This window comes from Citrus clementina, unplaced genomic scaffold (genome assembly GCF_000493195.1).
Source record: "Citrus clementina cultivar Clemenules unplaced genomic scaffold, Citrus_clementina_v1.0 scaffold_2, whole genome shotgun sequence".
NCBI classification, from domain to species: domain Eukaryota; kingdom Viridiplantae; phylum Streptophyta; class Magnoliopsida; order Sapindales; family Rutaceae; genus Citrus; species Citrus x clementina.
The window spans coordinates 11,812,830-11,839,580 of NW_006262688.1; the positions used below are offsets into that span (position 1 = coordinate 11,812,830).

Sequence of the window (26,751 nt, forward strand, 5' to 3'; positions counted from 1 at the left end):
TCAACAGTCATTGCCAAGGTCTGAACTGAAGAAGCAAGTTGTCCCACCATCTTCTCGAGGCTTGAAACTGATTGAGCTTGTAAGTTGAAGCCTGCTCTCAACTCATTTCGTAGTCCATCAATGGTGCGGTTCTGTTGCTCAATCGTAGAGTGAGTAAGATTCTTGAGATTCTGGAATGAATCCTCCCATGGTCTAGGTTGAGAGTAGTTTTGGTTCTGATTGTATGGTCTGAATGGGGGCTGAGAGGCTTGAGGATTTTGAGGAATTGGTGGAGCTGGAGCTGCTGGTCCATTCTGTTGGAATCCTTGAGACCATGAAAAATTGGGGTGGTCTCTCCATCCAGGGTTATATGTGTTGGAGTATGGGTTGTAATTTGATGGCTTTCTCATTACACCTATGGCATTGGCTTGATCTGAGTATGAGTCATGGTCATGTGGTTCTGTTGATTTAGCAGTCGATAACGATGCTATTTGTCGAGCAAGACCTTCAACCATCTCCTTGACTTCTTTGATTCCTGAAGTTGATTCGCCAATTTGAACCTCATTCACTCCTTTAATTCTTCTAGTAGTCCTGAGTGATCGACTCCGTTGTTGGGAATTATCTGCTTGTCGCTGGAAGAATTCCCAAATTTCTGATGCACTTTTTGACATTAGCTCTCCTCCACTTGTTGCCATTAGCCATTCTTGCACATTCGGCAATAATCCCTCCAAAAAGTATTGGCATTGGTGCCATTTCTCATACCCATGATGTGGACACTTCAAGAGTAGCCCATTGAATCGCTCCCATGTTTCGAAAAATTGCTCGTCCTCTCTCTGGGTAAACTCCGAGATTTCCCTGCGAATAGCATTGGTTTTATGCACTGGAAAATATTTATTCAAAAATTTTGTAACCATTTGTTCCCATGATGCAATGCTATTAGCAGGCAATGTATTAAGCCATGAACGAGCTCTATCTTTTAAAGAAAATGGGAATAATCTAAGTTTAACATCATCGTCTGAAAAATTCTCGTATTTAAAAGTTTGACAAATAGCATGAAAATCATTCAGATGATTATATGGGTCCTCATTTTCTAAGCCATAGAATGTGGGGAGACAATTTAGCACACTAGGTTTTAGTTCAAAGCTCCTAGCAGCTACATTTGGGTATCTTATACATGATGTGCTCAAATTTGCTAAAGGACTGAAATAATCCTTAAATGGCCTCTCCTGTGGTTGCAAATCCATTTTATTTTTTACTTGTTTGTGTGTGCGAAGTGTTTTCTCAAGTTCAAAGTCTATAGGTTCAAGATTGGGTAATAATGACCTTCGACCATGCATGCAAAACAAATAAAATAAAAAATAAAGATGGGAACAAAATAAATAAAAATAAAGAAGAGGGAGAAATTACGATACTAACCTTATTGCGCTATTACAAACTTTCTATAAAAATACACAAAAATAAATACGTGAAATAAATTAACTAAAAATTAAATTAATAAAATAAACAAAAAAAATTACAAAGAAAAATAAATTGAAAATTAAATTACAGAATTTTAAAGAAGAGAAAAAATAAAAGAAATACTAACCTTTAAATGTAGATTCACTTTTTTTTTCTTTTTCTTTTTTTTTAATAAAAAAAAATACAAGAAAACAAATAAAAGAAATTATTCACAAAAATTAATTTTATGAATTAAAATTACTTACCTCCCCGGCAACGGCGCCAAAAACTTGTTGTGCAAATTTTAATGTACTCGCAAGCGCACGAATCTATTGTAGTGTAGATCAATGGTGACAAGTGTCGATCCCACGAGGAGGTGGATTTTAATTATATATAGAATTAATTTTGTAAATGGGTAGTTGGATTTATGGTGGAAATGATTTGGAATATGCTAATAATTAAATTAAAATGGCGAGAATAAATTCTAAAATTGGAATTGAAATGGCGAGAATAAATTCTAAAATTGGTATTGAAATGGCGAGAATAAATTGACGAGAATTATATTGAAATGACGTACTTGGGTATTTGGATCCGTATCAACATGCATCATGGGCTAAATAATTCGTATTAATGCCAATTAAATCATGAGGGGGGAATCCACATCTCATGAACCACGCTCTAATCAATATGGTGCTAAGGGCTTATCGTGCCAAATAATAATAACCTTGTACCAGAGGGCCGGTGAAACCAAGGCGGTACTAGACAAGATTAGTATTATTTGTCGACGAGAAGTCAAAACATCCACAAAAACTAGAGGGGAAGAGAAAATAAATTTACCAAATAAAGCCCATGACACATGTTGAGACTTCACCTTCAACCCAAGCTTGAAAGAAAATTAGCCACTCATAATTGAACTAGGGGCAAAATGGGAATTTATTAAAATACGAAGAAAATACAAGATGGAGAAGGAATTACAGAAAATGGATCCCAAAAATGGATTCAGAGATATCAAATTAGGGGGGAGAGACCCCCTTTTTATAGATACATGGAGTAAATCATGGCCATCGGATTAAAAATAGTTTGGACGCTCAGGATTGCGCCACGTCATCAGTCAACAGTCCACGGTTTGACCACGCGGATGAACAGTAACACGGTTTGACCCGACTTTGAACAGTAACGCGGTTTGACCCGGATGAACAGTAACGCGGTTTGGTTGAAAATAATCCTGTGTGATGCATGCACCGTACGCGAGATTTTTCGGCCATTGATATGCTGCCACGTCACCATCAACAGTACATAAGAATTTTAGTCCAACAGGATCGTGACACCTCATCAGTCAATGCCACATCATCGGTCAATGCCACGTCATCATCCGTCTATGTGAACAGTGTCGTGAACAGTACCGTACACGTGAATAGTACCGTACATGTGAACAGTGCCATTTTTCCTTTTATGCTCCTCTTAAGGTTTTCGACCGTCCTAAGTTCAAAAGTGATGTCCGTTTTGCCATCTGATTTCTCGTTTATTGTGAAATGACTATGATGCCCCTAAAATACATAAAATACTTAATTAAAATAAAACACATGTAATTAAATCACAAGAAGGTTAAATACATAAAAATAAGGGTTGTTAGTAAGACTTGAAATGTAAAATGACGGTTTTCTCCTTTATAAATATGCATTTTCTAACACTCAACAAGTCACTCAGTAGACGGTGAGGTGTGAAACGAAACAAAAATGATTGTATAAAAATAAGAATTGCATTGTACATTTAACATGCCGATAATTTAGGAATATTAGCCATAATAGAGAGTCATATAGATCGTAATATTAAGCTGAGGATATAATATAGGAAATAGAATAGGAAACATAAATCATAAATTATCAATTTAGAAGAAGTTATGATAGAAATATTATAAATAACTAATCTTTAAAATTGTTCACATTTCGCTGTCCGTAACTTAGTAAATTGAAATAGAAAAAATATTAGAATATTTTAAAAATAAACATAAAATAGTATATTAGTGAATCCTAATTACTAGAATCCAAATTCAAGTAGTTAAGGGGTTAATAGGAGAAATTTAGATGTATAAGTCACTTAAGTTCATTAAAAGTTTTTGCAATTTCTAAAGAAGTTTAGTCAATATAGCAAAAAGGTCATCGTTGTACTAAGAATGGTATTAAGTATGATGCGAATTTCACTATTGTTACTCAAATACTCATGCAGCAGACATCATATCAACAACAGCCAAAGAATAAAATGTCGAGTAACAATTTTTCAGTTATAGTGATATACATCTTGTCCTTCAACATTGACACCATACTACTTTCTTTGCACCAAAATATTTGCTCAAACAAATCAAGTCCATTCCGATAAAATGAAGCCCATTTTCAAGCCTTACAACAGTGTAAATAACAACAAATGGCACAAGAAAGTAATATTTGGTGAAAATAGCAAATGACAACATTATGAATCAGAATGTAACACGAATGCACAAGGGAATTTTGATTGAAGAAATTGAAACAAATATTGGAGTTTTTGTAATCTCAAGGATAGTTCCTCGAAACATATGATATTGTATTTCCACAAACATGGTGAGTTCATATTACACTTCTACCACTAGCCCTTTTGCATTTTAGGGGTTTATTTTCCAATTCTTCCAAAGGTTGTGATATTGTAATTCTAAAGTTTTTATTTGTGGAAGTACAAAATCTCAAACGTCTTGTTCATAACATACCACCTGCCTCACTTGAACACTAACAACCCTTTTTCAAACACACTACTAACCTCACTTAAACAACCCTTGCTTCAACATGTAAGTTTCTTGAGTTTTTGTAATCTCAATATCTATTTATAAATTTAAATAAAAATGTAAATAGAAACTCAAGAAACTTATATGTTGAAGCAACCCTGACATTTCACATCCTACATCAATAATGTGAAAAGGAAAAAGCAGTCAGTCCAACAAATTGTATAATACGAAAAAGAATTAAAAAAACCAAACTCAGCCAGATACATTGCCACTAATTTATTAGTATTTTACTTAAGAAGAAAAAAGAGTCAACGACGAGTTATGACTTAAAGATAGAATTCAAACTCATAACAAACATTTGATTTTAAAACAAATACTATTTCATAGAAGTCCACTTCTTATCATCATTATGCTATGAACAATACATTTGAGATTTTGTACTTCCACAAATAAAAACTTTAGAATTACAATATCATAACATTTGGAAAAATTGGAAAATAAGCCTATTATCATTCTAACAGAAGATTCTGACACAGTAACAACATCAACAATAAAACATTAATAGAAGGCACATTACCATGAAAAAGGAATTGAGTGACTCAACAAGACGCTTAAGCTTGTGCTTCTTCTTCTCAAGCTAAGCCGGAGGATTTAACAAATCAATATCATTTTGGAGAACCTATTCCCAAATTCACAAATAAAAAGACAGGAGCAACATTATTGACCGGAAAATATAAATATATAAACAAAAACAAAATTATATTTGCAAATTAATTTTTGGTTATATTGATCACAATAATCTTGTACTTCTATCAACATTATGTATATATGGTAGTAGCTAAATATTTTACAGAGAATCGGAGAGTCTAGAAAATAGTCAAACAATTCTCACTTTTTGCCACAAATCTAAAATTCTTAGTTAGGCCTCCATGTCTTCTATTACTGACTCTTAAATTTTTGTTGTAACAGAAAATTTTAGATTACCTATCAGCTACCACTCGTCAATATCTCAACAAAAATCTAAAGTTAACAAGTTAAGAGATAGCATCACAAAAAATCTAAAGTGGTCAACATCATCAAACACATATCCTAACCTCAACCTATGCTTACCATCAGCCCTTGACTTATACATATACACTTCAATATAATCTTTCAATTGAGTAGTGCGTAAATCATAATCTGAGTCAGATGTATTAGCCAATAATTGAGGATCTGTATCAATTGATTCGTTGTCAAAACTAGATCCCCCATCGTCCATAATTTTTGCATCCTCAACTATGTTTTAGTGATTTATACGACTACCATCAGCAGCAAATTACTTGTCAAAATATGACAACCAATCATCATCGTCATCGTCATCAATATTCTGCTGAACATTCTCATTCCCAATAATTTATAGTTCATCTCGCCTTCGCTCTTAAAAGGTGATTCATCTTCATTAGCATCAGTCTCATTAGTCTCACACCCAACATTCTCAGCAAGGTTTGCTTGTGGCCCATGTATGCATTCATGCCTAGATTGTGGTTCATTTCCACTTTCATTTACACATGCAACTTGCTCTGTAGATAGCTGAACTCCTAAGGCATGTAGCAGAGATTATAGCACCCCACCAAGTGGTAAATCAAGACGTAGGGTTGGCAACACACTAACCTCATACACCGTCACTTCAAATCCGTCGTGTAACGTGAACATAATCCGCAACATTGCATCAGAATCTACAATGACTTCCATATTACTCCTTGGGCTTGTGACAAGTAATTGCACACTTTCAGGAGTGGTCAACCTGTCTTCACTCGTAATCTTCACCACCTTATTCTTCAACTGCAGTAGACTGTATTCATCTGGTTCAATCAATCTTTTACAATATTTTTTGTCTTTGTAGATTATATGTAGTTGTATTGGTAACATGATCTACAAAAAGCAACCAGTGTAGTAAGATTGTTAATTCTGGTAATATGAACATAACACAATTCACAACTTAACTATAAAAAGCAAATAATGAACAAAAATTACACGCTTATATTGGTAACAAGATCTATAAAATCTACAAAAAATAAGGAAACATTCTCAAAGCTGGATCTTCAATAATAACACAATTAACACAAAATTAACACAAAATTAACAAATTTAACAAAATTGTAATGTCAGTACCTTGGAAAACGACAAGAACACAATAACAAAAAATTGTACTACAAAATTAATATTATAATCTATGAAATTCAAGTATCATTCACAATAAAAAATAATAACAATTTAATTAACGAAAAAAACTAATGAACAATAAGCCAATAAAAAGGAAGAGTCAACAACTCACAGTGGAGAGCGCAAACAGTAGTGGAGTCGGCCATCACTCAGCAGCGAGGGAGAGAGATCGGAGACAGAGGTTCCATAGTGAGAGAGAGGGCCGATCGATTTTGTTCTCAAATATTTTGCCAAAACGCAGCGTTTTGGCAGGTCCGGAATGTCTTTAATGCCCTGATATTTGGAAATATCTTTTATGCCCTTATTATATTAGCAAGACATTAGCAAATTTTTAATGTTCTTTAACGTTATTAACGGAATGGTAGTGAAATAATAACCGCGCAAACTTTTGATTGTATAAAAATGGGAATTGCGTTGTTCATCACCGTTGGATGAGTCAGTTGTGGATCTTGACCGCTAGTTGGGTTTTAATGTTATGTTCTCGGGCCGGGCCTTTTGGGTCATCACATGGCCTTTATATAAAACGTGCTTCCACCGATTTAAATTTCATTTCTTAAAGTATCTCAATTAAATTTATAAAATACAAAAGCCATGCGTTAAAATTAACCATGTTTCCATCAAATTTCACTTTAAAAATTTTATTTTTCTTAAATTTTTTATCTCGATAAATCTGAACTCTAATAAATTTTAAATGGTCCTGCAAAAACGAACATAAGACTTGTTTGCACGGGATTTTTAAGTGGTGGGATTTGCCTTCATTGGCCTTGAAAGCCTGAGATCAGCCAAAGAACAAATTTGCTTCATAGCATATCTTCTTTATTGTAACATTGCTCTCACTTTTTCACTCCTTTTTCTTCTTAACAAAGTTAAAGCTGGACATTCATATAAAAGAATATTGGAAATAAATTTATATTTTTCAATTATGTTAAGATATATTATTTGCAAAATATATATAAAATGATTTTTACGCTTGACTCTATTTGCTACTGGCTGGTTTGATAGGTTCAGTCTTCTTTCCCACTTATTTCAAATAACAATGTCAAGACTCTTACAGAAAGAACATTCACTAATTACTTATAAGCACTTCTTATAAGAAACCTTCGTTTGACAAACAAAACTCTATAGGTAACCTACAATCTCTCTTTCATGGCAGGCATTAGTTTTATCACCACTCTCGTAATGCTTGTTACTCAAATACTCATGCAACTCACACCATATCAACTACAGCCAAATAAAAAAATGTCTAGCATAACAATTTTGCAATTACGTGAATATACATCTTGACCTTCAACATAAATCTTATCCTTTAACGTAATAGCACACTAGCCTCTCTGCAACAAAATATTTGCTCAAAAAATAAAGTTCGTGCTGCTAAAGTGAACCCCATTTTCAAAATTCCGAAACCCTTCTAAAACTAAATAGTTACACATCTTACACTGTCACTTACCAAATGGCATAGGAAAGTAACATTTGATGAAAATAACAAATGACAACATCATGAACCAGAATTTAGCACCAATACACAAGGGAATTTTGATTAGAGACATTGAAACAAATAATGGGATTTTCGCAATCTCAAGGATAGTTCCTCTAAACAAATGATACTGTAATTGCAATCACAGTTCCTCTATCAAATGGTACTAACCCATCAGTATCAGACTTGACAGGCATTTGGAAATGAAACAGACATATCGATTTTGATTTTAAAAAAATAACTGCCAAAAGAATTACAAAACCGTTTCTTTTAAGAGGTTATTGTTTCATATGCTTTGTTATCATACAAATAATTTGTGCAAATGCATATGCACTTGAAAGAAGCATCAAGCTGCCACCAGTAAAAGTCAGTTTTGCTAGTTCAATGTATTTTATGATAAAAATTGTGCCTGTATTGTAATTGAAACAATAATATAACTAACTCAGTCATGAAACCTTATTCTTCTCGTCAGTCTGTATCAAGAGACGTCCCACTGTTTGTCAACTCAATAGTCAGCCATGTCAATCTAAATAGCAATTGGATATAGCAGCATAGTCAATATTCCAGTTCCAGGCTCTTTTTCATGGCTTCATAAACCATGTAAGTAATGCTGGCAGATGGAACAACTTTCAGCAGATTAGAGAACAACCCTTTGTAGAATCCCCTTAATCCTTCACTTTTAAATGTTCTCTTAAATACATCGGACATTCCTGTATAAGCGCTTTCTGTGTTCATGCACTGAGCTTGCATTCTGAGACCAGAAGTGAAATTAGGCTCAGTGCACTGTGAGTGAATGAAAGCGACAAGGTATTCACATAAACACCACAACCACAATTTACCTTGTTCTGACAACCTGCAATGGGTATACACATGTTGCTCCTAAAGCTCCAGAAAAAGTTCCGCATCCCAGTTGCACTAGAGGACCGGGCTCTACAAAAAGGTATAAAAAGCATTCAAAATGAAGGCAAATCTGAGACGGGAAATGATATAAGACTGAAGAAAAGATAAGTTTACCACTGTCATGAAGAATGTACTTCTTGGACATTTCTTTGAAACTTTCATATGCAGCTAGATCAATCCCAGCATAAGGGATGATCCCAAGAAGTGAAGGAACAAGGCCTCTATAGAATGCACGGGGTCCCTCTTGAACCAATATATCTCTCGACATTGCCCCTATTTTTGGAACTTTTCCTCCTTCACAAACATAAGTTTGTAACCGGGTTTTCACAAGATCCATCGGATAAATGGCTGTCTGTGCCATGGCACCTGCCAACCCACCAGCGAAAAGGCGCCCTGAGGCACCGATATTGGTCTTCTCTTCATCCCCTTCAACTTTGGCAATTAATTTTTTCAATCTTTCATAAGTGTAAAATTTGATAGCACTTTCAGGTGCCACTTTTAAGACATTCAATCCATTGCCTCGAAAAAACCCCAAGATACCTCCATCCCTCCATATATCCCTTATTGCTGGCATAATATGAGCTCTTGTTGTTTGTACTTGCAAAACAACCTTTAGACGATCAAGAGGAGCAGTTGCTGTCCGAGATGTTGCTCCAGCAACTCCTCCAGCAATCAAATATCGATTTGCATGCACATGCTTACTGATACCCTCAGGTATGGCAGCCTGTTCCCCAATATCAACAAGACACACCCTTTCTAAGTAATGATAAATGTTCTCCATAGTTGCCTCATGAGGATACAACAGAAGAAAGTCCCCCCACTCTTCAAATGTTATAACTCCATTATTATCCTTATCCACACGCTCAACAAAAGTAGCGAGCTCCTCATCATCAATTTCAATTCCTACAAGAGAGAGACTGGTGTGGCTTATAGACCAAACACAATCCGCGAAAACATAAAACCAATTTCTAACATTCTAACATCAAGTTGCTAAACTATGTACAAAAACAAATTTAACTTAATCTCATATCTACACAGCAAAAAAGTGGAAGAAAAACTAATGTTTCTTCATACCCATCACAAAATTATAAACAAATCTTATCAACAGAACCAAAATGAAGATAATTCACATACCCATCAAGCAATAATCAAGTTAAAACACGAAACGGACCTGCCTTGACAAGCGCATGATAAAGCTCTTCAGGCAAAATGCCACCATTGTGTTCAACATCGATGGCTTGAAAAATCCTGTAAAGCTCGAGCTCCTTATCATCCATATAGCGACGAAACTCTTGATAATCAACACGCCATCTTGATTAGAATCACAAACATTCAACAAATCCCTTGCATACTTGTACTCGGAGGGTATATTCAGCGAAGAGAGCCCTGCCTCTATCTTTGCATAATCTAAATACCCAGAATTATTGACATCAAAAAAATTAAAAAGAGCTCGGATTCTCTGATCTCTTTCTTCTTTACTCTCACCTAAAGCCAATAACACGTGCTCCATGGTTACACTAGTCCCCGCCTTTTTCACCGGATTGCTCCCATTGCTTTGCTGTGTCGCCATTAATAAACCATAAAAACAGAGGAACCCCGCGCGCGTGTTTTGAGTCAAAGATTTGAACAAATACTGAGTCTAAGTCGTCATCGGAGAGGACATTTTGGCCGTGATGGAATGGAATCAACGGCCAAATCTGCTTCCAAGAACGTGCCCATCGAAAGATAAAAATGTAATTTTTTTTTCTTGTTTTGTTTGTGTTGTTGTGAAGTGTATTATTTAATGAGTTGTGATTGTGAATTTGTGATCCATAGGGACAGGTAAAGGCAGAGAAGATTGTGGTCTTTTTTATTTTATTTTATTTATACTTTTTTTTTAAAAAAGTAAATTAATTTTGTTTCTGTTAATTAAAAAGTGTTTTTTTTATTTCCTTTTTCCCAAAGGGACTCATATTCTCTTTGGTATGCGTTGCTGTCTCGTGAGATTTGTGCGTCCAACCAGCTTCAAGATTCGAGGAATCAATTGTGAGGTCGGCTCCTGAGCTACTGGCCGAATGTGTGCTTCACTTGTGGCTATGTCACCTATCATATCATAATTTACATAAATGTGACGCGTAATATGTTTTTATAGGCATACAATTGTTCACGTTAGAGTTAGAGCGAGCAATTTCCCATCTTTTTTTGGCATTGTTTGGTTAATCGCAGCATCAATGCTATTCCTTATCCACTAGCTCACCGTATAATTTTCTGTATACGTGACGGATTTATCATATGATTTTTGTGCCTATTGCCGAGTGAGATGCCATCTTCACCAGAGGCTTAATCAGATTGTTGTCCAGAGTCATGAAGAAATTAAACTGAGAATGGTAAAAGAAGAATTCAAAGTTTTTGACTCTTTCTACCTCATGAATTGTGGTAGAAGCTGAAAAGTTATCGTGCCTTGCAATATGGGACTGCATTTTACTTTTGATTGATGTTTTGAGACTATGCAAAATGCAAAGAGCCTACCAGAAGGTCCTTGTGCAAGCGAAGACCAAGAAGAACATATGCAAGAATTTACAAACTCTTTTATACATATACAGTGAGTTTCATCAGGTTACACATGCATGAGAGAGTTTTACATCACTTGCTTCCAACTTCCAAGTCAGCTAGACATTGCCTAAATTTACACACATAAGTAAGTTCTATGACTAATACAAAACATTATTTCCCATGCTGCCTCCTATTCTCTGATGCAACCTTCAGCAAAGTTTAGTATTTTTCTCATTGCGAAAATAGTAGCCTTCTCCGCTTCCTAGGATGCAACCCACAAACTTCCTGACTGCTGCACTGATAAATCTACAATTTACATAAACAAAAAAGGTCCATTAAATTACATATCAAGCAGGATAATCGGATTAGAGATCAAGAAAGATCAAATGCAACATTGCTGTTGAAGTTGGATTCTCGCCTTCTCCAATGCTGCCTTTGCCGCAAGAAGCTCCTCTTCCTTCTGCTTACAAAGTTCCAAAGCTTCCTCAGCTTTTTCCATGCTTTTCTTTGACTCCAACATATCTCTAGAAATAACATCTACGCGAAACTTGTGCTCAGAAGTCTCAGCTTGACAGCAGGATACTTTGACAGCAGGATACTTGGTTCTCAATTTGAGAAAGCTTGTCCCTCAGACATGAAGCCTCTTCTTGCAACGATTGTCCACGCTCAATAGATGCTTCCAAATCAGTAACAGCCTTTCCATAGAGTTTAGAAATATCAGCAAATCGATCTTTTTCTTCATTGTATGACTCAATAAGCTCTTCCAGGGAGTGTTCATTACAGACGGACCGCTCAATGGCACCAAATCTTAAGTTAGAGTCAACATATTCCTTCAGACTCTTCGTAACTGGGTTACTCGCAATTGACTCACAAACAGAAAACAGTTCACTAACCCCCCTAATTATGGAATCAGGATCAGATTGATCGGTCGAGTTCTGATTCATCAAAATCTGATGAAAACGCAGCGCTGTGTCCCGAAGAAATCTTTTCATTGTGCTCCCTACGTTTTCATCCATGGTAGTGGAAGAACGTTTGAGGGCTGATGATTTTTGAAGATCACCATTCCAAAGTTGCAGATCTTGCCTAGGAGTTGATGGTGATACTTTGTCATCATCCGTATTGGAAACGCAACATGACAAGTCAGCTGAGCCTTCGGGAAATAGGGTGGCTCCATCTTGAGGGACAAAGATGGGATTGAAAGACGGGAAGATTACTATAAAAATATGGTGGCAGTCAGAATCCAAAAATGGATGAAAATTATCCAGCTAATATATGTGTGAAAACATACCACAAAAGAATGGAGCAGGCGGACGATCTGTTAAGCATCGCGAAGGAGGAAAAGCTAGCCTGCCCAGCCAACCAAGAATATGCAGAGCTAAACTTTGATAAACTATATCTGTAAACCAGAAAAGAGTAAATGCATAAAAATGAAAGATTATCTCAATAATTGGGTATGATACAAAACAGAAGCATGATCTGTTTACGTGAATTAATAGTCATTACGAAAGAGTGGAAAGAAGAAAACTACACCTCTGTTTGTGGCTGCAGCAAAAGAAATCTCCCTAAAGAACTCCGTCTGATAGCAGTGAATCACTGAACGGGACATTAAACGAACAACTGCTGCTTTCCCCACCATTAAATCCCATGACTCTGCCTCCTGCACGACTAGGTTGCCTTTAGCAGAATCAAGGACAGAATTTTCATTCTCAGGTGCCACAAATGGCGATGGATCATGTTGGTTCGCAGACAAACTGTCTGAATTTTTACCAGATCCGTGGCTCTCTGTCAGCAATACATCATCTTGTGCAGACAACATAGGACTAATAGTAGAATTCGAGAAAATATTAGCGTTGTCCACCTTCGGTAACCCAAATTCCAGCCTCTCAGGGTGCTCAACACTCAAATTGTCACTCTTGCATAAGTCATTGTTCACAATATCAAAGGTTTTATGGCTATCACCCGCAGATAGAGAAGCGCTATACCCTTTGCTTTCATCTCCATGCTCATTAACTTTAGTATCTGATTGGGTATCCTCCCATTGAAAGAATGGACAAGCTCCAAGTCCCTAAGTCAAATTCACAATACTTAGATCAGAATCCAGCGACATCCATATATAAGCTGCAAGTTCTATAACATATGTTATCTACACCAAGTACTCCACAGTTAAAGCATTCGATCGACGATTGAAATGTTACCTTTAAAACTAATTTCCTATTATGCCAATAAAATGAATAAGGTAAACTGCAATTTGAAATATAAACAGATACTTTAAGTTACAAAAGTCAGCTGGAACTGGAAAATGCTAACTAATGACTACAACATTAAATTCCCAAAAGATTAGAATGACAACCAGGGCAGAGACAAAAACCCATCTGTAGCCATCTGAAGAATGGCATCACCAACTGCAAGGATAGAAGAAATGCTCATAAAAGACATAAATTCATGAAGGGAATCATATAGAGACTCGATCCCTCCATTCATTTGGGTAAACTCAGACAGTGGCTCGGAGCTTAAAATTACTGCCTTTGAGCGAGTTTAAAGCATCGGCATTACTTGAGTCAAACAAAAAGCTGTATCGAGAATGTGAATACCCTTAAGTTGCACTAAAATCAGTAGACTACAGATAAAAAACATAGCGGCTACCAACCACTACAAATAATTAAAGGACAAAGGCTATCTATACCTTCTTGATAGGGCAAACAAAGTAGCTACGACCTGCATTCGGCCCACTAAATTTCTTTTCCTTTTTACAGGTTCCAGCTCCACAAGAACACTTGGGATACGGTTTCTGACCAGCATCTTTCATTTCATCAACCCACTTGAAAAATCTACAGCGTTCAGCACCCTAAAGATGTAAACAAAATGAACCCAACTTTAAAAAAATAAAATCGGAAGTTACTGTAGCATTTTCAGCTCATAAACCATCAAGACACTAACCTGTACAGGGCAAGAGTAGTACCTCCTGCCAGGGTTGTTCACAGAATTAGAGACTTTTACAACACAGGGCCCTTTACCACAGCGGCACTGAATCTCCGGATAATCACGACTGTTGCCGGCGGCGGCAGGCGGTGATTTTCTTGGAGATATAGAAGGGCAAGATCCTACCCAGAGGCCTTGCTTGCCACAATTAAAGCTCAAATCATTCTGCATTTTCTGATAAAGAGCCGTTGGTGGGGTGAAACAACAGGGGTTGAGTTTCAAAACGCGGTTTGGCACGTCGTTTTGGTATCTGGTTTATGGAGGCCAAAGGAAAGTGACAGTAAATAATGTGACAGTGAATAATTAATGAATAAAGTATACACAATGAACACGAAGTAGGCTAAACAATAAAAAGTATCTGGTTTCTTGATGTTTTGGTATCTGGTTTCTTGATGTTTTTACCCGTTATATTTTTTTCCTCATTTTTTTCTCCATACTTATATAGTGTAATGAAGAATAATCTGTAGATAATGGAAAAGCCTCTCGCAAATAAGCAATCAAATATTGGAGTCCTAGGAATGATTATCAAACTATTAGAGGGTAAAGCGACCTAAAAAAACCCCTATGAGTTCACTGCAACAGCATATAAGGTAAAAGGTGATTGATCATTCAAGTACACTTACAAAAACAATTACGTCAATAGTAATCTAGTGCATATTCATAACCTGAAATTAGGAAATGCTTGAAGCAAGGAAATAGAGCGAATAATGGTATAGCTCAGTAATATCACATCCAAGCAACTGTCCAAAGGATATAATTAGCTTATTCACCCAAGCACCATTGTTGGATTGGACTAAAGGAGACTAAATTTAAATTTAATCCTATAATTATAGAATTAATAATCTTAATTTACACATGGATTTAGTTGGGATAAGATTAAAGAAAAGAGTTGTCCATTTATAGGACTATCATTTATATCATTACAGCAATACTAATGCAAGCATTATCAAAACAGATGCTAAAGAATTAATTATAATAAAATAATACTATTTGTTGGAAAATATTCCAATCACAGATTTAATCCTGATCAATCCTGATTTGCTGCAAGATCCTCTGGTTGATTAACAACAGAAACTCCTTCTATAAAGTAGAGAGAAATTATAAGAAACTACAACAACCGTAAATGAAGAACATAAACTCAATACTGCATATAACACTTCACCCAATTCCAATAAACCTCCCAACGACAGCCACTTCCTTGTCCAAGAATCGTTTTCAAGCTACCTGCTTCCTCCAAATTTCTTCAGTTTCATGAAAACTCAGCAAACACACCATAGTTCTCTTCCGCTGCACTCATTCTTTTCTTTTGTTCTCGTTTCTTCTCTCTCTTTTGTTTAATACCCACGTTACTTAATAACATAAGCTTCCACTATAGCACTACCAATAACTAATACAATTCAAATATAAAGGGGTTGTCCAAATCTACAATTCTTGTCCAACTTAACTCAGTCTTTAAATTAAATTTGAATTTAAAAAATTAATAGAAATTCAAAATATTAAAAGAGATAAGGACATAAGAAAATCGGGATGTTACAGGAGCAGGCTGATAGAGATCCAACCCCCTGGCATAGTGCTGATGGATATGTATTAAATTCATAATTGGGAAATGGAGATAATCCAGATGACACAAAGGATGTTATGGTGGAAAATAAATTAGACTGCTTGCAAAGCTGCAGGTGGTCATTTGCAAACCAAATACCTGGTGCAAATCAAAATCTTGTGCAATAATAGATAATGAATGATTTTGTATTAAAAGATGACCTGTTTAAAACTGACATGATTAATCAAAAAGTTTTGTGCGGACAGACCATTCTTTGCCGAATTCCTGGACATAAAGAGTTTATTTCCATTTTCCATCACAAGAGTTGTAGAATAACTAGTCGGATATGTGAATTTCAACAGCGAGGAATGACAAGTTTGCAATCATATTACCACATAAGAAGGTTACGACAACACATATTACTTTTATTATGACTTCAAAACATACACAAGATTGCATACCTATTAAATTCCCTGATATGACAAAAAAGAAAAGCAGCCCAAATGGCAACAATTTTCATTATTTAACCACAAAAGTATGCCAAATTTTGTTGACAGTGTCGAACCTCCAAGAAATAAGCAGAAACACCTCGGTTTGAAGTCTATGGAGTTGTTGCAGGAAGAAAAAAACAGTATCATGTAATCCATAAAGATGAGTATCCTCATTCAAGAGTGCAAAAATCAAGAAGCCGGCATGCAAAAAATTCACTTAGAAATATAATCTTTCAAACATAAGATCAACCACACCATAAGTTATATCAAAATTAATACATCATAACAAAAGAGGAAAAAGGGGGAAAAAAGAAAGGATGTAACAAAATTCTTCCATCATTTAGTAGCACTTAGTCACCCTTTCTCCGGAAAGAACATCCCTCAGTGAGTCTGGCACGTCCACCAGTGGGCTGGCATAGAACGGACTGGCAGTTGCCACAAACCACCACAGTTTGAGAGTGGCTGAAAACAGTCGTTCTGAAATTTACAGACAAAACAAATAGTGAAAATCAATATCTATTTATAAATTTAAATGAAAATATAAATAAAAACTCAAGAAACTTACATGTTGAAGCAACCCTGACATTTCACATCCTACATCAATAATGTGAAAAGGAAAAAGCAGTCAGTCCAACAAATTGTATAATATGAAAAAGAATTAAAAAAACCAAACTCAGCCAGATGTATTGGCACTAATTTAGAAGTATTTCACTTGAGAAGAAAAAAGAGTCAACGACAAGTTATGACTTAAAGATGGAATTCAAACTCATAACAAACATTTAATTTTAAAACAAATACTATTTCATAGAAGTCTACTTCTTGTCATCATTATTCTATGAACAAGACATTTGAGATTTTGTACTTCAAGAAATAAAAGCTTTAGAATTACAATATCCCAACCTTCGGAAGAATTGGAAAATAAGCCTATTATCATTCTAACATAAGACACTGACACAGTAACAACATCAACAATAAAACATTAATAGAAGGCACATTACCATGAAAAAGAAATTGGGTGACTGAACAAGACGCTTAAGCTTGTGCTTCTTCTTCTCAAGCTAAGCCGGAGGATTCAACAAATCAATATCATTTTGGAGAACCTATTCCCACATTCACAAATAAAAAGACAGGAGCAACATTATTGACCGAAAAATATAAATATATAAACACAAAAACAAAATCATATTTACAAATTAATTTTTGGTTATATTGATCCCAATAATCTTGTACTTCAATCAACATTATGTACGTATGGCAGTAGCTAAATATTTTACAGAGAACTGGGGAGTCTAGGAAATAGCCGAACAATCCTCACTATTTGTCACAAATCTCAAATTCTCAGTTAGGCCTCCATGTCTTCTGTTGCTGACTTTTAAATTTGTGTTGTACATATAAATACAATCATATATCATATCACACACAAAAAGATACGGATATGTACACAAGATTTTAAGATGTAACAGAAAGTTTTAGATTACCTACCACTAGTGAATATATAAAAGAAAATCGAAAGTTAACAAGTTAAGATATAGCACTACAAAAAAATCTATATGGACATTTTATTTTTGTTAGAACTAGATTTTATCAATTCCCAAAAACCTACAAAAACTAGTTGATTTACATGAATCAATAGAAAAACAAAACAAAACAAAAACACATACAAAATAGTAGCCTTGTAAAAAAAAAAAAAAAGAAGCACACGAGCATCATAAAATATAACAAATAAAACTAAAAAAAATTGCTTTTTTTCTTTAAAAGAATAATATATAGACCAATTTTAAATGACAAACACCCAGAAAATATAAAGACGAAAACGCAAAAGGACTGGTGGTAGAAGAGCGGTATGAACTCACCATGTTTGCAAATGCTACAGGAGAACCAGAAGGAGAACTTAGAAAACCCTAGCAGCAGAGAGTGGCTCAGCAGGCGGTGAGGTTTGAAACGAAACTCAGATGGTTATATGAAAATGGGAGTTGCGTTGTTCGTCACCGTTGGATGAGTCAGTTGTTGATCTTGGCCGTTAGTTGGATTTTAATGTTCTGTTTTCGGGCCGGGCCTTTTGGGTTATCATATGGCCTTTATATAAAACGTGTTTCCACCGACTTTTAAGTTTTTTTCTTAAAGTATCCCGATTAAATTTATAAAATACAAAAGCCATGCTTTAAAATTAACCATGTTCCCATCAAATTTCACTTAAAAAATTTTATTTTTATTAAATTTTTTATCTCGATAATCTGAACTCTAATAAATTTTAAATGGTCCTGCAAAAACGAACGTAAGACTTGCTTGCACTGGTTTTTTACGTGGTGGGATTTGCCTTCATTGGCCTCGCAAACTTGACAAACAAAACTCTATATGTAACCTACAATCTTTCCTTCCTGGTAGGCATTAGTTTTATCACCACTGTCGTAATGCTTGTTACTCGAATGCTCATGCAACTCACAGCATATCAACTACAGCCAAATAACAAAATGTCAAGCATAACAATTTTCCAATCACATGGATATACATCTTGACCTTCAACATACATCTTGTCCTTCAACGTAAATAGCACACTAGCCTCTCTGCAACAAAATATTTGCTCAAACAAATCAAGTTCATGCTGGTAAAGTGAACTCCATTTTCAAAATTCCGAAATCCTTCTAAAACTACATAGTTACACATCTTACACTGTCACTTACCAAATGGCATAGGAAAGTAACATTTGGTGAAAATAACAAATGACAACATCATGAATCAGAATTTGGCACAAATACACAAGGGAATTTTGATTAGAGACATCGAAACAAATAATGGGGTTTTCGCAATCTCAAGGATAGTTCCTCTAAACAAATGATATTGTAATTGCAATCATAGTTCCTCTATCAAATGGTACTAACCCATCAGTATCAGACTTGACAGGCATTTGGAAATGAAACAGACATATAGATTTTGATTTTTAAAAAATTACCGCCAAAAGAATTACAAAACCATTTCTTTTAAGAGGTTATTGTTTCATATGCTTTGTTATCATACAAATAATATGTGCAAATGCATATGCACTTGAAAGAAGCATCAAGCTGCCACCAGTAAAAGTCAGTTTTGCTAGTTCAATGTATTTTATGATAAAAATTGTGCCAGTAATGTAATTGAAACAATAATATAACTAACTCAGTCATGAAACCTTATTCTTCTCGTCGGTGTCTGTATCAAGGGACGTCCCACTGTTTGTCAACTCAATAGTCAGCCATGTCAATCTAAATAGCAATTGGATATAGCAGCATAGTCACTATTCCAGTTCCAGGCTCTTTTTCATGGCTTCATAAACCATGTAAGTAATGCTAGCAGATGGAACAACTTTCAGCAGATTAGGGAACAACCCTTTGTAGAATCCCCTTAATCCTTCACTTTTAAATGTTCTCTTAAATACATCGGACATTCCTGTATAAGCGCTTTCTGTGTTCATGCGCTGAGCTTGCATTCTGAGACCAGAAGCGAAATTAGGCTCAATGCACTGTGAGTGAACGAAAGCGACAAGGTATTCACATAAACACCACAACCACAATTTACCTTGTTCTGACAACCTGCAATGGGTATACACATGTTGCTCCTAAAGCTCCAGAAAAAGTTCCGCATCCCAGTTGCACTAGAGGACCGGGCTCTACAAAAAGGTATAAAAATCATTCAAAATGAAGGCAAATCTGAGACGGGAAATGATATAAGACTGAAGAAAAGATAAGTTTACCACTGTCATGAAGAATGTACTTCTTGGACATTTCTTTGAAACTTTCATATGCAGCTAGATCAATCCCAGCATAAGGGATGATCCCAAGAAGTGAAGGAACAAGGCCTCGATAGAATGCACGGGGTCCCTCTTGAACCAATATATCTCTTGACATTGCCCCTATTTTTGGAACTTTTCCTCCTTCACAAACATAAGTTTGTAACCGGGTTTTCACAAGATCCATCGGATAAATGGCTGTCTGTGCCACGGCACCTGCCAGCCCACCAGCGAAAAGGCGCCCTGAGGCACCGATATTGGTCTTCTCTTCATCCCCTTCAACTTTGGCAATTAATTTTTTCAATCTTTCATAAGTGTAAAATTTGATAGCACTTTCAGGTGCCACTTTTATGACATTTAATCCATTGCCTCGAAAAAACCCCGAGATACCTCCATCCCTCCATATATCCCTTATTGCTGGCATAATATGAGCTCTTGTTGTTTGTACTTGCAAAACAACCTTTAGACGATCAAGAGGAGCAGTTGCTGTCCGAGATGTTGCTCCAGCAACTCCTCCAGAAATCAAATATCGATTTGCATGCACATGCTTACTGATACCCTCAGGTATGGCAGCCTGTTCCCCAATATCAACAAGACACACCCTTTCTAAGTAATGATAAATGTTCTCCATAGTTGCCTCATGAGGATACAACAGAAGAAAGTCCCTCCACTCTTCAAATGTTATAACTCCATTATTATCCTTATCTACACGCTCAACAAAAGTAGCGAGCTCCTCATCATCAATTTCAATTCCTACAAGAGAGAGACTGGTGTGGCTTATAGACCGAACACAATCCACGAAAACATAACACCAATTTCTAACATTCTAACATCAAGTTGCTAAACTATGCACAAAAACAAATTTAACTTAATCTCATATCTACACAGCCAAAAAAAATGGAAGAAAAACTAATGTTTCTTCATACCAGTCACAAAATTATAAACAAATCTTATCAACAGAACCAAAATGAAGATAATTCACATACCCATCAAGCAATAATCAAGTTAAAACACGAAACGGACCTGCCTTGACAAGCGCATGATAAAGCTCTTCAGGCAAAATGCCACCATTGTGTTCAACATCAATGGCTTGAAAAATCCGGTACAGCTCGAGCTCCTTATCATCCATATAGCGACGAAACTCTTGATACTCAACACGGCCATCTTGATTAGAATCACAAACATTCAACAAATCCCTTGCATACTTATACTCGGAGGGTATATTCAGCGAAGAGAGCCCTGCCTCTATCTTTGCATAATCTAAATACCCAGAATTATTGACATCAAAAAAATTAAAAAGAGCTCGGATTCTCTGCTCTCTTTCTTCTTTACTCTCACCTAAAGCCAATAACACGTGCTCCATCGTTACACTAGTCCCCGCCTTTTTCACCGGATTGCTCCCATTGCTTTGCTGTGTCGCCATTAATAAACCGAAAATACAGAGGAACCCCGCGCGCGTGTTTTGAGTCAAAGATTTGAACAACTACTGAGTCTAAGTCGTCATCGGAGAGGACATTTTGGCCGTGATGGAGTGGAATCAACGGCCAAATCTGCTTCCAAGAACGTGCCCATCGAAAGATAAAAATGTAATTTTTTTTTTCTTGTTTTGTTTGTGTTGTTGCGAAGTGTATTATTTAATGAGTTGTGATTGTGAATTTGTGATTCATAGGGACAGGTAAAAGGCAGAGAAGATTGTATTCTTTTATTTTATTTTATTTATACTTTTTTTTAAAAAAAAGTAAATGAATTTTGTTTCTGTTAATTAAAAAGTGTTTTTTTATTTCCTTTTTCCCAAAGGGACTCATATTCTCTTTGGTATGCGTTGCTGTCTCGTGAGATTTGTGCGCCCAACCAGCTTCAAGATTCGAGGAATCAATTGTGAGGTCGGCTCTTGAGCTGCTGGCCGAATGTGTGCTTCACTTGTGGCTATGTCACCTATCATATCATAATTTACATAAATGTGACGCGTAATATGTTTTTATAGGCATACAATTGTTCACGTTAGAGTTAGAGCGAGCAACTCTTTTTTTGGTTAATCACACAGCATCAATGCTATTCCTCATCCACTAGCTCACCGTATTATTTTCTGTATACGTGACGGATTTATCATATGATTTTTGTACCCATTGCCGAGTGATATGCCATCTTCACCAGAGGCTTAATCAGATTGTTGTCCAGAGTCATGAAGAAATTAAACTGAGAATGGTAAAAGAAGAATTCAAAGTTTTTGACTCTTCTACCGCATGAATTGTGGTAGAAGCTGAAAAGTTATCATGCCTGGCAATATGGAACTGCATTTTACTTTTGATTGATGTTTTGAGACTATGCGAAATGCAAAGAGCCTACCAGAAGCTCCTTGTGCAAGCGAAGACCAAGAAGAACATATGCAAGAATTTACAATACACGTACAAACTCTTTTATACATATACAGTGAGTTTCATCAGGTTACACATGCATGAGAGAGTTTTACATCACTCGCTTCCAAGTCAGCTAGACATTGCTTAAATTTACACACATAAGTAAGTTCTATAACTAATACAAAACATTATTTCCCATGCTGCCTCCTATTCTCTGATGCAACCTTCAGCAAAGTTTAGCATTTTTCTCATTGTGAAAATAGTAGCCTTCTCCGCTTCCTAGGATGCAACCCACAAACTTCCTGACTGCTGCACTGATAAATCTACAATTTACATAAACAAAAAGGTCCATTAAATTACATATCGAGCAGGATAATCGGATTAGAGATCAAGAAAGATCAAATGCAACATTGCTGTTGAAGTTGGATTCTCGCCTTCTCCAATGCTGCCTTTGCTGCAAGAAGCTCCTCTTCCTTCTGCTTACAAAGTTCCAAAGCTTCCTCAGCTTTTTCCATGCTTTTCTTTGACTCCAACTTATCTCTAGAAATAAAATCTACACGAATCTTGTGCTCAGAAGTCTCAGCCTGACAGCAGGATACTTGGTTCTCAATTTGAGAAAGCTTGTCCCTCAGACGTGAAGCCTCTTCTTGCAATGATTGTCCACGCTCAATAGATGCTTCCAAATCGGCAACAGCCTTTTCATAGACTTTAGAAATATCATCAAATCGATCTTTTTCTTCATTGTATGAGTCAAGAAGCTCTTCCATGGAGTGTTCGTTACACACGGACCGCTCAATGGCACCAAATCTTAAGTTAGAGTCAACATATTCCTTCAGACTTTTCGTAACTGGGTTACTCGCAATTGACTCACAAACAGAAAACAGTTCACTAACTCCCCTAATTATGGAATCAGGATCAGATTGATCGGTCGAGTTCTGATTCATCAAAATCTGATTAAAACACAGCGCTGTGTCCTGAAGAAACCTTTTCATTGTGCTCCTTACGTTTTCATCCATGGTAGTGGAAGAACGTTTGAGGGCTGATGATTTTTGAAGATCACCATTCCAAACTTGCAGATCTTGCCCAGGAGTTGATGGTGATACTTTGTCATCTTCCGTATTGGAAACGCCAGGAAATAGGGTGGCTTCATCTTGAGGGACAAAGATGGGATTGAAAGAGGGGAAGATTACTATAAAAATATTGTGGCAGTCAGAATCCAAAAATGGATGAAAAATTTATCCAGCTAATATATGTGTGAAACCATACCACAAAAGAATGGAGCAGGCGGACGATCTGTTAAGCATCGCGAAGGAGGGAAAGCTAGCCTGCCCAGCCAACCAAGAATATGCAGAGCTAAACTTTGATAAACTATATCTGTAAACCAGAAAAGAGTAAATGCATAAAAATGAAAGATTATCTCAATAATTGGGTATGATACAAAACAGAAGCACGACCTGTTTACATGAATTAATAGTCATTACGAAAGAGTGGAAAGAAGAAAACTACACCTCCGTTTGTGGCGGCAGCAAAAGAAATCTCCCTAAAGAACTCCGTCTGATAGCAGTGAATCACTGAACGGGACATTAAACGAACAACTGCTGCTTTCCCCACCATTGAATCCCATGACTCTGCCTCCTGCACAACTAGGTTGCCTTTAGCAGAATCAAGGACAGAATTTTCATGCTCAGGTGCCACAAATGGCGATGGATCATGTTGGTTCGCAGACAAACTGTCTGAATTTTTACCAGATTCGTGGCTCTCTGTCAGCAATACATCATCTTGTGCAGACAACATAGGACTAACAGTAGAATTTGAGAAAAAATTAGCGTTGTCCACCTTCGGTAACCCAAATTCCAGCCTCCCAGGGTGCTCAACACTCAAATTGTCACTCTGCGGGCTATCACCCGCAGAGAGAGAAGCGCTATAGCCTTTGCTTTCATCTCGATGCTCATTAACTTTAGCATCTGCTTGAGTATCCTCCCATTGAAAGAATGGACAAGCTCCAAGTCCCTAAGTCAAATTCACAATACTTAGATCAGAATCCAGCGACATCCATATATACACTGCATGTTCTATAACATATGTTATCTACACCAAGTACTCCACAGTTAAAGCATTCGATCGACGATTGAAATGTGACCTTTAAAACTAATTTCCTATTATGCCAATAAAATGAATAAGGTAAACTGCAATTTGAAATATAAACAGATACTTCAAGTTACAAAAGTCAGCTGGAACTGGAAAATGCTAACTAATGACTACAACATTAAATTCCCAAAAGATAAGAATGACAACCAGGGCAGAGACAAAAACCCATCTGTAGCCATCTGAAGAATGGCATCACCAACTGCAAGGATAGAAGAAATGCTCATAAAAGACATAAATTCACGAAGGGAATCATATAGAGACTCGATCCCTCTATTTCATTTGGGTAAACTCAAACAGTGGCTCGGAGCTTAAAATTATTGCCTTTGAGCGAGTTTAAAGCATCGGCATTACTCGAGTCAAACAAAAAACTGTATGGAGAATGTGAATACCCTTAAGTTGCACTAAAATCAGTAGACTACAGATCAAAAACAAAGCGGCTACCAACCACTACAAATAATTAAAGGACAAAGGCTATCTATACCTTCTTGATAGGGCAAACAAAGTAGCTACGACCTACATTCGGCCCACTAAATTTGTTTTCCTTTTTACAGGTTCCAGCTCCACAAGAACACTTAGGATACGGTTTCTGACCAGTATCTTTCACTTCGTAAGGTTTCTGACCAGCATCTTTCACTTCATCAACCCATTTGATGAAAAATCTACAGCCTTCAGCACCCTAAAGATGTAAACAAAATGAACCCAACTTAAAAAAAAATTCCGAAGTTACTGTAGCATTTTCAGCTCATAAACCATCAAGACACTAACCTGTACAGGGCAAGAGTAGTACTTCCTGCCAGGGTTTTTCACTGAATTAGAGACTTTTACAACACAGGGCCCTTTACCACAGCGGCACTGAATCTCCGGATAATCACGACTGTTGCCGGCGGCGGGAGGCGGTGATTTTCTTGGAGATATAGAAGGGCAAGATCTTACCCAGTGGCCTTGCTTGCCACAATTAAAGCACAAATCATTCTGCATTTTCTGATAAAGAGCCGTTGGTGGGGTGAAACAACAGGGGTTGAGTTTCAAAACGCAGTTTGGCACGTCGTTTTGGTATCTGGTTTATGGAGGCCAAAGGAAAGTGACACTGAATAATGTGACAGTGAATAATTAATGAATAAAGTATACACAATGAACACGAAGGACTGGAGTAGGCTAAACAATAATATAGGACAGAGACTTAATCCCACGTGACAAAACTTCCTCAGGAAGCTGTCGGTCTATTCGTTGTTACTTCATTCAGGTCGCTTACTTGTGACGCTATCGTTTTGGCCTTGTTCGAAAGTTTGGGATGCCCATGGGTACAGTATCACCTGATGCCGTTCCGTTGCTAAACCTAGCAAAAAATTTAAATTATTAAACCTCCCGCAATCCGCAGCAGATGTTATTTAAAAAAAAAAAAAACATAGAGCTGTTGTGAATTTTAACAATTATTAAATTTATTTTTAACCTGTAGTAAAATTTTTATAATTTTCTCATTTAAAATAAAAATTATTAAAAAATATTTTTAATAGTACATAAAAACTTAAGTTATATTATTCAAACTATAAATTTATAACAATTGCTAAAACAAATTTTCATACAATATTCAATATTAGATTTTATTAATGTAAATAAGAAATTAAAATTTCAACATTAAAATAAAACAAAAAATATATTAATCTAATACAAAATATTTCTATTGTAGGAAAATCATCATCACTAATGTCAAAATCCTATATATTGCTTCATCTTTTAATCAATATACAAGTATTGTTAATAATATTTATAAGTAAGTTTTGCACAACTACCATTAACAATGAATTAAACAAATAAAAATCCAAATTTAGTAAGCAATCATTAGGTTCAAGATATTAAAGTAAAACAAACAAAATCAATCAAATTAAAATAAAATATCAGCAATACTAAACTTAAAAATTATAAAACTTATACTTATTAAAAATTTATTATATCAATCTTAACACACACGCGCATGCACACACACAGAGCAAATAGTCACAAAAACCCCAAGTTTTCAAAAAAGAATACCAAGATCACTTTTTATCATAATACCCTTTAAATATAGTAATTAGAACATTGACTTTAAAATTTTTTAATTAATACAAATATAATATAAGTAATATAATCTCTCTAGTAGACTAATAATATTAAATTATTTTTAACATTTAAAATAATATTGAAATTTTAAATTATTATAATT

At 35.9% G+C, this 26,751-nt stretch overlaps 3 protein-coding genes, 1 non-coding gene and 2 pseudogenes across 5 annotated transcripts; 1 reads left to right on the forward strand and 5 right to left on the reverse strand.

Annotated features, from left to right (window-relative positions):
* The first annotated feature begins 738 nt into the window (after positions 1-738).
* On the forward strand, positions 739-842 carry LOC112101312. Its single transcript, XR_002907438.1, has one exon. It is a non-coding gene; the product is annotated as a small nucleolar RNA R71 (small nucleolar RNA).
* A 7,085-nt stretch (positions 843-7,927) lies between these two features.
* LOC18051350 lies at positions 7,928-10,607 on the reverse strand (annotated as a pseudogene).
* Positions 10,608-11,291: 684 nt separating this feature from the next.
* Positions 11,292-15,147, reverse strand: LOC18051351. The gene is made up of 5 exons (XM_024191011.1): positions 14,214-15,147; positions 13,960-14,121; positions 12,807-13,341; positions 12,565-12,672; positions 11,292-12,489 (listed from the first exon to the last, which is right to left on the reverse strand). The coding sequence occupies exons 1-5, from the start codon at positions 14,424-14,426 to the stop codon at positions 11,840-11,842; spliced, it is 1,668 nt and encodes a 555-aa protein (XP_024046779.1). The 5' UTR covers positions 14,427-15,147; the 3' UTR covers positions 11,292-11,839.
* A 1,287-nt stretch (positions 15,148-16,434) lies between these two features.
* Positions 16,435-19,191, reverse strand: LOC18051352 (annotated as a pseudogene).
* On the reverse strand, positions 19,031-21,751 carry LOC18051353 (calcium-binding mitochondrial carrier protein SCaMC-1). The gene is made up of 4 exons (XM_006446837.2): positions 21,070-21,751; positions 20,011-20,799; positions 19,836-19,926; positions 19,031-19,747 (listed from the first exon to the last, which is right to left on the reverse strand). The coding sequence occupies exons 1-4, from the start codon at positions 21,467-21,469 to the stop codon at positions 19,555-19,557; spliced, it is 1,473 nt and encodes a 490-aa protein (XP_006446900.1). The 5' UTR covers positions 21,470-21,751; the 3' UTR covers positions 19,031-19,554.
* A 685-nt stretch (positions 21,752-22,436) lies between these two features.
* LOC18051354 lies at positions 22,437-25,685 on the reverse strand. Of its 2 annotated transcripts, none has more exons than XM_024191013.1 (6): positions 25,317-25,685; positions 25,033-25,227; positions 23,912-24,413; positions 23,670-23,777; positions 22,838-23,553; positions 22,437-22,726 (listed from the first exon to the last, which is right to left on the reverse strand). In XM_024191013.1, exons 1-6 carry the CDS (start codon positions 25,527-25,529, stop codon positions 22,652-22,654), a joined length of 1,809 nt encoding a protein of 602 aa, XP_024046781.1. In that variant the 5' UTR covers positions 25,530-25,685; the 3' UTR covers positions 22,437-22,651. The 2 variants fall into 2 exon arrangements, with proteins under 2 accessions (XP_024046781.1, XP_006446901.2); XM_006446838.2 differs by having other exon boundaries at positions 22,439-22,726; positions 22,838-23,592.
* Between the last annotated feature and the right edge of the window lie 1,066 nt (positions 25,686-26,751).

What these genes read in the sequence shown, in the direction of transcription:
- LOC18051354 (XM_006446838.2), bottom strand. Translation starts at nt 25,529, where the DNA reads ATGCAGAATGATTTGTGCTTTAATTGTGGCAAGCAAGGCCACTGGGTA. An exon ending in TTGTTTGCCCTATCAAGAAG is followed by an intron (nt 24,414 to 25,032) that starts GTATAGATAGCC and finishes AATTTGACTTAG; the next exon opens with GGACTTGGAGCTTGTCCATT. An exon ending in TGCTGCCGCCACAAACGGAG is followed by an intron (nt 23,778 to 23,911) that starts GTGTAGTTTTCT and finishes TCTGGTTTACAG; the next exon opens with ATATAGTTTATCAAAGTTTA.
- LOC18051353 (XM_006446837.2), bottom strand. Translation starts at nt 21,469, where the DNA reads ATGGCGACACAGCAAAGCAATGGGAGCAATCCGGTGAAAAAGGCGGGG. An exon ending in TCATGCGCTTGTCAAGGCAG is followed by an intron (nt 20,800 to 21,069) that starts GTCCGTTTCGTG and finishes TCTCTCTTGTAG; the next exon opens with GAATTGAAATTGATGATGAG. An exon ending in TTGCAGGTTGTCAGAACAAG is followed by an intron (nt 19,748 to 19,835) that starts GTAAATTGTGGT and finishes TTCTGGTCTCAG; the next exon opens with AATGCAAGCTCAGCGCATGA.
- LOC18051351 (XM_024191011.1), bottom strand. Translation starts at nt 14,426, where the DNA reads ATGCAGAATGATTTGAGCTTTAATTGTGGCAAGCAAGGCCTCTGGGTA. An exon ending in ACTACTCTTGCCCTGTACAG is followed by an intron (nt 14,122 to 14,213) that starts GTTAGTGTCTTG and finishes TTACATCTTTAG; the next exon opens with GGTGCTGAACGCTGTAGATT. An exon ending in TTGTTTGCCCTATCAAGAAG is followed by an intron (nt 13,342 to 13,959) that starts GTATAGATAGCC and finishes AATTTGACTTAG; the next exon opens with GGACTTGGAGCTTGTCCATT.